We start from the raw sequence: 10,838 nt of genomic DNA, 5'->3' as shown, positions 1-10,838 counted from the left end.
CCTTGCATTTATTGGGTCTACCTCACATCTATTAGATAGAATCTTGCATGATCCTATTTTTCTCAAGGTCGTCGACCACTTAGTAGGACGCTTTTCTGAGAGCAAGGATCGAACGCTTTTCTACCATGCACGCTCAATGGCTTTTGCAGTAGATTTGGTGACAGCGCTATGCAGTCCTGCGATTCAACTCTCTCCTCCCATCTTCCTGCATCTCTCTGCCTTCGCCCTCAGCTCTCAGCTGTTCCAAAATCATGCAAGACCTTCGCCCTCTCTCTCCCTCTCCCACTGTCTCTCTGCAGCATGACCACACACCCGATCATTACCCACAATGCCACCCACATAACAACAACGTTAAAATTCTCTTCTTCTTCTTCTTCTTCTTCACTCTCTCTCTCTCTCTCTCTCTCTCTCTCTCTCTCTCTCTCTCTCTCTCTCTCCCCCCCCCCCCACATCTGGCATCTCACTCTCTCCCTCCCCTCCACACGCTTGGCCTACTGTCTCGGCTCTCCGAAACACAGTCAATACCCTACGTACGCTCCCATTCACAAAGTGCTCACCAAGACCATCACCTCCAACAGGCTGCAGAGAAACGAACAAAAGAGAGAATCTACACCTTCCCCCCTGTGATAACCAGCATTCGTGATGCATTGCCTCACATCACTCAGCCCGAGACAATCCTTCTCTCTCTCTCTCTAACTTCGCTAACACATGGCATCAATATCTCTCTCTCTCTCTCTCTCTCTCTCTCGTCCACGTCGCATCGCCCCAGAAAAGGACCCCATTTCCTTTTGCTTTGTGAAGTATCTTGCTAGATTCCTGTCAAAAGAAATGCAAAAAAGATTGTAGGCACATACTGGTAGCTATCTGTATTGAAGTGGTGACTAGTGGATTGAAATCGACAACAATATGTCTCTCCTCCCCTCCTTCTTGTGCCGAGCATAGGCAGCATCAGCATAAGTTGAGAGTGAAATGAGGCCAGGCAAAGGCAAAGGCAAGTCTCTCTCTAGACTGAAGCTTGTCGCTCATGGGACTTGCTCTTGATGGCTTGCTTACCAACGTTCGTGGCTTTGCTTAGGTAGAGCCACAGGAGCAAGTGTTACACACGAGGCAGAGCGTTAGCCTTAGCCTTAGCGGATAAAAGAGAATATGAATCTCGTCAAGAAATTAATGTCCACTCCTCACTCTCCATTTTTGGAATCTCCAAAGTTTCTCTTTGCTCTTAAGGGTCTCAAGAGAAACCCTCAATTCTTCTATATTAATGTTCTAGCACAAGTCGACAAGCATAGATGGTTTTACTTGCTCTCAACTAGCAACTCAGGCTGCCTTCGTGAATCGTATGCTGTCGCCTATGGGCTTTTTTCGTTTAAAGAAAAAGACAAAGGTGCCCAAGTCTTTGCATCGTGACATGTCTTGATTTTAGAATGCTAAAGTGAAGCCTCACTTTACATAATTCTAGTAAATTTTATATATACATACATATATTTTTTTGTTTTTATTTATATTTATATATACGCACATATACATATACATACATATATACACACATTTTATTTCACAGCTTCACATGGTTTGACTTTTCTTGCATTCTATAAGTTAATTCCAATCGATGTTCGCGAAAGTTATCTTTACTTTTATTTATATTTATATATACACACATATACATACACATACATATATACACACATATTTTATTTCACCTTTCATTTCACAGCCTCATTGACTTTTTTTGCATTCTATAAGTTAATTCCAATCAATGTTTGCGAAAGTTATCTTTATTAGACGATTGACTCTTTTGCATGTAAAGATGCAAACCATAACTACTAGTAGAAATTTTCCAATTTGCAAGATTTCTCGTACATTTTACCAATTTTTTCCCCTTTTACCATAGCTTGTAACCGACTAATCTCGATTTTCAATCGACTGAAGACTAAGTTGAGACATACCTTTCCAATACACTGGTGACTGAGTTTTCTTCTTGCAAAGAAGCAAACCAAAAATACTAGCAAAATTTTTGAAATTTGCAAGATATTTAACTATTTTTTCACATATTTCATCGATTGTTCTTTCCTTTACCATGGTTTGCAACTGGCTAGTTTCGATTTTCAACCGGCTCAAAACTAAGCTGAGGCAATCCTTTTCTTAACGCTGATTCCAATTAACTCAACCTAATGATTTTATCGCTTTCTTATTGTTGTAGAAACCCATCGTGACCTTTCACTTGTTAATATTTCTCTTGAACCTTGTGTCACAAGCTTTCATTATCTTTGTAAGACAAGTGTACAAGATATTTCACGCATGTTGTCATACGTTGTGTTGTGTATTGGAGAGATGAGAGAGAGAGAGAGTAAAAGGTCTAGGGATAAAGAAAGATTTGTTACATCCACTTATATCATTTTTGAACTACATGAGTAGTCCTTAGTAAAGGGTTGGATTTTGGGTGCATCTCCGGACCATTGGATAAAGCTTATAGATTAGTGCCACATGGCAAGCTAATGATGACAAGCTTCTTTTTTAACTATTTTTTGAAGGTCCTCGAGAGACTGTGTTAACATTTGTTTACCTCCCTCTTTAAAAAGGGGTTCGATCCAATTTTTCCTTTGTTTTCTTCTCAATTTCTTACAATGCTTCCAAGTGTTTTTCCATTCATCATTTTTTGATCTTTTGGATTATATTGTCGTGTAAATAGTTAATTGTTACATTTAGTTTCAATAATCTAATACTTTATTATTGTGACAAAAGAATGTTTTAAAACGAATAATTAGATACTAGGTAGTACCAATGCTTGCATTAGACGGAATCTAAAGAGATCCTTTGGGCACGAAAAAAGTACAGGGAGTTTGATATCAAATTAAACTCAAAATATGGGGGCAAAAGGGGAAGATTTTTCCTTCTTTCTCTCTTCTCTTTCTTCCACATGTATCGAGCTTACATCCGTCTCTCTCTTTTGTGCATGTCGTGTTGTTGCTATTGCTCTGTGTGTGTGCGTGCGCGTGCATGCAAGTCACACTCTTCTCTTGTGTGATTGTGTGCATGTAGGACAATTGTGGAGGGAGGACGTGCAATGCAAGGTTAGGGGAGAGAGTATGAGTTGCTCTGTAGGTCGACGAATGGGGTCACCTGTCAGCGTAGGCGGCATTTGTTGAGGCAAGGTGGCAACCGTTGGCAGTGCTCACATGCGTGTATTTCCTCTGTAGTTTGTGGAGCCAGAGCAGCCATGGTGCAATGGTTGGGTTGTGGGGGTAGCATGCACACAAAGCAAGGGAGGGTGCAACTCTCTGTTGGCGTCGCATGCTGAGCCAACATCGCACTGTCTGCCCCTCTCTCTCTCTCTCTCTCTCTCTCTCTTCGTCGGTTTCTAGTCGAAATGTCTCTCTCTCTCTCTCTCTCTCTCTCTCTCTCATTCTCCGAGAAGAGATTGCTGCACATGATGCTGGGAACGGGCGGAGGTGGCAGGGCATGGAGCAGTAGCTCGTGAGAGGAGGGGGCTGAGTTGGCATGTCGTGAGGAGGCAAGGGCACGTAAGAAGAAAATGCGAGGAGGGCAGGCGGCCCAAGCATGCAGCGCGGGTAGAAGGTAGGGGATTAGCAGCATTGAGAAGCTGAGCAATGGAGATCGTGGGGGGTTAATTGCAGACTAAAGTGGAGAGGGAAAGAAAGAATCTTCTCCTGAAAGAATCTGAGAAGATTCGCAATAATAAAGCGATGTAGAGCCGGTAATAGTGTCACTTTCTCAATTTCTCTCTCACCAATAATTCTCTTATACTTATTAAATTCCTCTCAATAGCCTTATGTAGGCCATAGTGAACCTCCCTGCTCTCTTTGTCTATAAATTGTTGCCGAAGGTAATGGAGTGGAAGAGAGTCCACAGGGCTAGAAAAAAACATTTTTCCTAAATGATCAAAATAAGGGGAACCTTGAAATTCTCCCGATTTTCAGGTTGAAATTTGAAGCTTTTGCCGGTAATTACACTAAAACTTGTGTAAGTTTACTAGTTTTCTTATAGGCAAGCTCAAAATCTAACTGGGATTTTATAATTTCAGACACTAGATCCCGGTTTTTTCGAACATTGGAAGAGACTGGCCTACTTACCAGTATGGACCACTAGTTGTAATTTAAGACACACTTTTCTTGCACCTTTTTAATTCTTTTCTTGAACTTTGCCTCATAAGGCTTCATTATCTTTGCAAGACAAGTGTATACAAGGTATTCCACCAAGGAGGTTCCAAATAATTACATCGAGTGATAGTCGAGTCCATCAAGTGTGAGAGGTGTGTGGGGTTGTCGTTCGCGAAAACTCTATGGTGCTTGATGTTTCAACACTTTGCTTGTGGACATCGCTGCCCAAAATTGCAAGAGAAGGAATTGCATTTTGGTGTTTTTGAATTGCATCATGCTAATGCTAAGCAATTGGACTACTTATCAAATTCGGTGTTGCGATCGTGGTGGACGTCTTCAAGCTAGGAGCACTTGGATAACGTCATTTGGATTTGGTGGTGTGGTTGTGGTGGACATGCCACAAAAATGTGAACACATGGCTGTGGGAACGAAGAAAGGAGGAGGCTAGATCTAAGTTGACATAGCCTATGGGAAATAGTCCCATGTGGGTGGGCTTGAATGGTCGTTGCTTGACTGGTTCTTTGCACAATGTGTGTGTGCATCACATTTCGAGTGTGAGCTATTTGACTAAGTCTTGCTTTTAACCATAACCAGCTACCTGCGTTTTCCATCGATGTCAATGCATTTCAATCCGAGAGTTCCATACTATTCCACCAAACCTCTCTTTTTCTAAGTGCAACTTCAATTTCGCAGTAATCTCTCTCTCTCTCTCTCTCTCTCTCTCTCTCTCTCTCTGTGGGCGTGCATGTGAGGGATGTGAATTTGCCTGGCATTTTCTGCTAAAGGAAGTGCGCTTGCTGTTCGTAAAGCGTGAGTCTCTATACACGAGCTACTTGCCCTCGATTTACTTTCTTCACTCATAAGTGCCCTTTTCTGCGCGGCCCTTCTTCCTCCTTGTTCGAGGGCGTGGGATCCGAATTCTCCCGGGTGAGTCTCTCTCTCTCTCTCTCTCTCTCTCTCTCAAAACAAGATCTGCTTGTTTGTGCTGAAAGTGTTAGATCAATTGCCACTGAATGATGTCCACGAACCCCAGTTTGTGTTTTACCACATCCGTTGTCTGTTGTATAGAGCACTTGGAAATTTTGAAAGGTCTGTTGCAGGAATCGGAGAGCTTGAGTCGAGAGATTTTTTGATGTATCTATCAGCTACATTTTAGCTAGTTCACACTATAATGGTTGCACTGGACGAAAGCCCGAAACATGTTGCGCTGCACATGTCTTGCCTAAGCGTTCAAGTCTTAGATTCTTGAATGTTTGAACTTTGTTTCAACCTTGTCCGCTTCCCAATTCTGTCAGTGTCGGTCTGACAGGATCACTGCTTGTGTGCATAACAAGTTTAGCTGCATTGACCTGTAAAGTACACCGATTCAAACTAAAGAGGTTTCCTCTCTGCCCTTACTGAAGCTTTCCATCTCAAATTTATCTCCATGAGCATACGGCTGGGTACAAGAGTCCCAGACTTCAACGATCATGTTTTATTTGTCTGGTTTTTAATGAGAAATCAGTTCAACACGGCCAGCTTGCTCTCTGAGGAAAATTGTACCTGTTTGGCTAGCCAAGGAAAAATGAAACGCAATGACCTGAAGCTAGCTGAATAGAAATGGTCACCTGCTGTCTTTGCACTTGGATTATAGTGTTTGCCAACTGTAGGAGACTTTGAGGAATCCTAATGCACAAAGCATGTTTCTTAGCTCTTTCATATTATGAAGAACTCGTTGTATGGTGGGAGCATTGTCAATTCTAATGCAGTACTGCTGGCCATCCTTTTATTTTTCTTCTTTTCTTTGGGTATGGCATATTCTTTCAGAACAAAACACATATGAGGCTGACTTAATTGCATATGCTATCTGTCTTTAGAAGTCAGAAGTAGAGTGGGTCTGATGGGTCTTTTAGGAGAGCACCTTGAATATTTGATCATGATTATCTGCAGATTAGTTCCTTCCGAACTCTGAGCATTGACTTTTCCTTTGTGTGCAGCTAGCAGTCTTGAAGTATTGCACCATGGCTTCAGGACAACTCTTTTCAAAACAAACACAAGCCTTGTTTTATAACTACAAGCAGCTCCCCATTCAGCGCATGCTGGATTTTGATTTTCTGTGTGGTAAGTAACATGCCCATCCTTATTTAATTCGGTTTGCTCTAGCAATGGGGCTTTCTAGCAGCATTTCTGCACCCTGGTTGGATGGTGTATACGAGGGTTGGGTTTGCCGTAGTGCAGCAGACCTTTAAGCGTTGTCCATTTTCAGGTAGGGAAACTCCATCAGTGGCTGGAGTTATTAATCCTGGTTCAGAAGGGTTCCAGAAGCTATTTTTTGGACAGGAAGAGATAGCCATTCCTGTGCACTCAAGGTTGGCATCTTTAGTTGTTCCTTACCGTATAGACACTCCCTTCTTTACATGTCTCCTGTTCTAACATTTAACATCTGCCTGCAGCATTAAGGAGGCATGCAAGGTCCATTCTACTGCCGATGTTTTTATCAATTTTGCCTCATTCCGGAGGTGTGTCTTTCCTTTCGATAGGAATTTAAGAAACAGTGGATTACATATGGATTACTTTGGTGCTCTCTACTCAGATTTCCAATGTGGATGTTTCATATTTTGCAGTGCTTTTGCTTCTTCAATGGAAGCACTCAAGCAGCCAACCATCAGAGTTGTGGCAATCATAGCCGAAGGAGTTCCAGAAGGGGACACTAAGAAGCTTATTGCTTATGCGAGAGCAAACAATAAGGTTAGGAGCCCCATCAATATTTTGCTGGCAGCAATGCAGAGACTATTTGAGAGGTTGCTGAAAGCCTGGACCCATGTATTACCAGGTTATCATTGGCCCTGCTACCGTAGGTGGAATCCAGGCTGGTGCCTTCAAGATTGGTGATACGGCTGGCACGTTGGAAAATATTGTAGAGAGCAAGTTGTATCGCCCTGGATCTGTTGGATTTGTTTCCAAGTCTGTAAGTGATGGGATAGGATTTTTCGCGCGTTGCGCGTTGCGTCAATTTGTGCAGTCCTTGCATGTAGTGTTCTCTATATTGACTTTTGCAAAATGTGTCATCCGATTTCAGGGCGGTATGTCGAATGAGCTCTACAGAATAATTTCAAGGACCACAGATGGAATCTATGAGGGTGAGTGAACCTTATGAAACAGAGCATCTCACTTAAACAGCAGGATTTGACTGACAAGATGTGGTGCGATTTGTTTTGGATTACAAAAAGTAATATCTTCTTTTCTCTAAATGTCGAACCCAGGAATTGCAATTGGTGGAGATGTTTTTCCTGGTTCAACATTGTCAGACCATGTGCTGCGGTACCAAAACATACCACAGGTTTGTTCTTTAAGCTGTACAGAATTTGACTTACCGATGGCTATGCAATGGTGAAGGCTAATGAACTTTGTCCTCTCCTACATGCTAAACATCGTGTTTTGGCAGTCGAGAAAACTAAGTTTATCTTTCCTTCTCATTCAAAGCCACTTTATCTCTATGGTTTAACTTCAAGTGAAGCTGTTTTGCAGATCAAAATGGTGGTGGTACTTGGTGAACTTGGTGGTAGGGATGAATACTCCCTTGTTGAAGCCTTGAAGCAAGGCAAAGTAACAAAACCTGTGGTTGCCTGGGTCAGCGGCACTTGTGCACGCCTGTTTAAGTCTGAAGTGCAATTTGGACATGCGGTATGCATCATGTTAAATCACCACAGAGACTTTATCCTATCTCACCACCGCATATAATAGAGATTGATGGATGTCGATTTTAGGGTGCTAAAAGTGGTGGGGACATGGAGTCTGCCCAGGCAAAGAACAATGCACTCCAAGATGCGGGCGCCCTGGTCCCAACTTCCTTTGAGGGTCTCGAGCCTTTGATCAAAGAAACTTACACCAACTTAGTTGAGCAAGGAGTGATCTCCCCCATTCCTGATTTTCAACCCCCTCCAGTGCCTCAAGACTTGAGCGTCGCTATAAAAGCTGGGAAAGTTCGGGCTCCTACACACATCATTTCAACTATATGTGACGATCGAGGTATGAGTTGCTTGTTTTTTACTGAGCTTCCGACTGCATCATGCAGCAGATCTGCTTAGATTTTCTTGTTATAAGTTATAACAGTAGCTGAAATTTTGGTTGTTTCTTCTTGTGCAGGAGAGGAGGCTACATATGCCGGAGTCAAGATGTCAACATTGATTGAAAGTGATAAGGGCGTTGGAGATGTTATCTCACTTCTTTGGTTTAAGCGTAGTCTTCCACGCTACTGCACCAAGTTCATTGAGGTGTTCACTCAGTAACTCTGTTTTTTTTGGAGGCGATTGTGTAGTTGACACGTTGATTAGAAAGCTAATTATGAGAATTTTCTGTTTAGGATCGTTAGAATTGCTGATTGGAGAAGTCTTTTTTATTGTTGATCATATGTAGTGACTCGTGTTAATGATCTCTCTGACTCTTTACTAGATGTGCATTATGCTTTGTGCTGATCATGGGCCTTGCGTGTCGGGTGCGCACAACACTATTGTTACTGCTCGAGCTGGGAAGGATCTTGTCTCAAGCTTGGTATCAGGTTGTTACTTGGATTGTTTGCTTCAAAGGCTCCAAAGAAGTAAAGATTTTAATTACTGACTCATGCACATTATGCAGGTCTCTTAACCATTGGACCTCGATTTGGTGGGGCAATAGATGATGCTGCCCGTTACTTCAAGGATGCTTGTGACAAGGTGCGGTAGACAATGAGACTAGTGCATTGGACTTAAATGTATCTTAAGCTATCTTTATGGAGAATTAAGGTCCCCTTTTGGCATTGCCTTATCTTGATTATGGTAATTGGGTGTGCAGGGGCTTACTCCCTATGACTATGTGGAAGCAATGAAAAAGAAGGGTATAAGGGTGCCTGGAATTGGTCACAGGTTGGTGCTTTAGCTTCAAACATCTGGAACCCTCTCGCTGCTTTTTGCTAATATAGACTCCACAATTTTGTGGTGTTAGCCTTGGAAGATGATTCAAATGTTTATTTTAACGGTAGTGTAGATGGGTCTATCTCATGGTTATGATCTTTTTGAAATGTGACAGAATTAAGAGTGCCGACAACCGTGATAAGAGGGTAGACCTTTTACACAAGTATGGCCGGACCTTCTTCCCATCAATCAAGTACTTGGAGTATGCTTTGCAAGTAGAGAAGTATACTCTCACAAAGGCGAACAATCTCGTCCTAAATGTCGATGGCTGTATTGGGTCTCTCTTTCTGGACTTGCTTGTCAGCAGTGCCATGTTCACACAGCAAGAGATAGATGAGATAGTTGAGATTGGTTACCTGAATGGTCTCTTTGTACTTGCCCGTACGATTGGATTGATAGGGTACGTGCTCCTTCACGATATGTTATGTTTAGTCGTCTTGAGTTAATGATAATCATTAGGCTAAGCATGTTTTGATTGGAAGGTCCAGTTAGTGTTTAAACCTCCGCAGGTTCACTATCGGCATCTTATTGCCCTTCTAACTATTCTTGTTGCGTTATCTGCAGACACACCTTTGATCAGAAACGGTTGAAGCAGCCGCTCTACAGACATCCATGGGAGGATGTTCTTTACACAAAATGAGGAGGCGCACAATTCTTCTTGTTGAACCTTCCGTGAAAGGGAGGCAAATTATTTTTCCCCACAGCAATTTGCTTACTCTCCTCTTCGGACTATGTATTATGGAATTGAACTTGCTCACTAGCTATGTATTATCATGGGCTGGTTTGCGAAGTTTTGTTAAGAGCTGAGCAATAAAAGATACGTACACATTTTACTATCCAATTCGTGTCAAAATTTGCTGAACTGTGTTGCTCCCAAGGTTGTAATTCTGACTTAATGACTTGAGCTACACTTGGTGTCTTCTGTTTAGGCTCTCCCAAAACCACACTCCATACCTTTTCCTGGAGGAAGAGAGCTTGTTTTTGGAATATTTTTAATCAATAAAGACGGCAAGACTCTGAACATTTTTAAAGCAAAGGACATTCTGTCTAATAATGAGCTCCGTGTGCAGTCATATCCTATGTTGTGATGACAAGGGCTTGAATATAAACCTGTGGGACATAAGGTGGACATTTTTAAAGCAATTAAGGACATTGTGCCTAATAATGAGCGCAGTCATATCCTATGTGTTGTGAGGACATACTTGAATAAACGCTGTGGGACAATGAGGATGTTGAGCTAGCTGCCTAAAATGAGTCCTTCCTCTACAAACTGGCAGGAATGTTCTTACTGCAATTGAGGCGATTGGGTGTGTACATAAAGGGACAAATAAGCCCAAATGTGGAATGGGTTTTCTTATTTTGTGGGGAGTTTTTTGGTCGGAATTTATAGTTGCCTCAGTGAAGTGTTACCTGGGACATGTGAAGGATTTTCTTATCATGGACCTTGATACCTGCATTCGGTTTTTTCTCTCTAGTGAGGGCCAATGCAATGTCTTTGGCGGCTATGTATCAAACATTACAAGGGTTTTGTGGTAGGCCACTTAAGAGTGGTGCAGTGGTTGTTTATTTTGCCTGTTGGCACATGAATAAAGGGTGCGTTACCACATGGCCTAGCATATCGACCTTAGTGAATGCACATTTACATAAGTAGCGGGTTGCTTATCTTTTGAAAAAAATAACACACACATACTATGTAGTGATTTTCTTGAACATTTCATTGAAAAAGAACTCTTTGCCCACAAATTTGGACCTCACTAGACTATAGAAGTCCATAAAATCTACGCAAACTTTGTCA

At 42.1% G+C, this 10,838-nt stretch overlaps 1 protein-coding gene across 1 annotated transcript; it reads left to right on the top strand.

The window, feature by feature from the left end:
* The first annotated feature begins 4,772 nt into the window (after positions 1-4,772).
* On the top strand, positions 4,773-9,879 carry LOC147447366 (ATP-citrate synthase beta chain protein 1). The gene is made up of 16 exons (XM_086523188.1): positions 4,773-5,042; positions 6,092-6,215; positions 6,361-6,463; positions 6,548-6,613; positions 6,719-6,842; positions 6,928-7,062; positions 7,174-7,234; positions 7,358-7,434; positions 7,623-7,778; positions 7,862-8,123; positions 8,241-8,368; positions 8,547-8,652; positions 8,730-8,806; positions 8,925-8,995; positions 9,159-9,443; positions 9,608-9,879. Exons 2-16 carry the CDS (start codon positions 6,116-6,118, stop codon positions 9,681-9,683), a joined length of 1,827 nt encoding a protein of 608 aa, XP_086379314.1. The 5' UTR covers positions 4,773-5,042; positions 6,092-6,115; the 3' UTR covers positions 9,684-9,879.
* Positions 9,880-10,838: the final 959 nt, after the last annotated feature.

The sequence above is a fragment of the Adiantum capillus-veneris genome, chromosome 11 (genome assembly GCF_014529385.1).
Source record: "Adiantum capillus-veneris isolate H3 chromosome 11, ASM1452938v2, whole genome shotgun sequence".
Classification (NCBI taxonomy): domain Eukaryota; kingdom Viridiplantae; phylum Streptophyta; class Polypodiopsida; order Polypodiales; family Pteridaceae; genus Adiantum; species Adiantum capillus-veneris.
The sequence above is the reverse complement of the archived record's forward strand: the minus strand, read 5'-3'. Positions and strand labels throughout refer to the sequence as shown.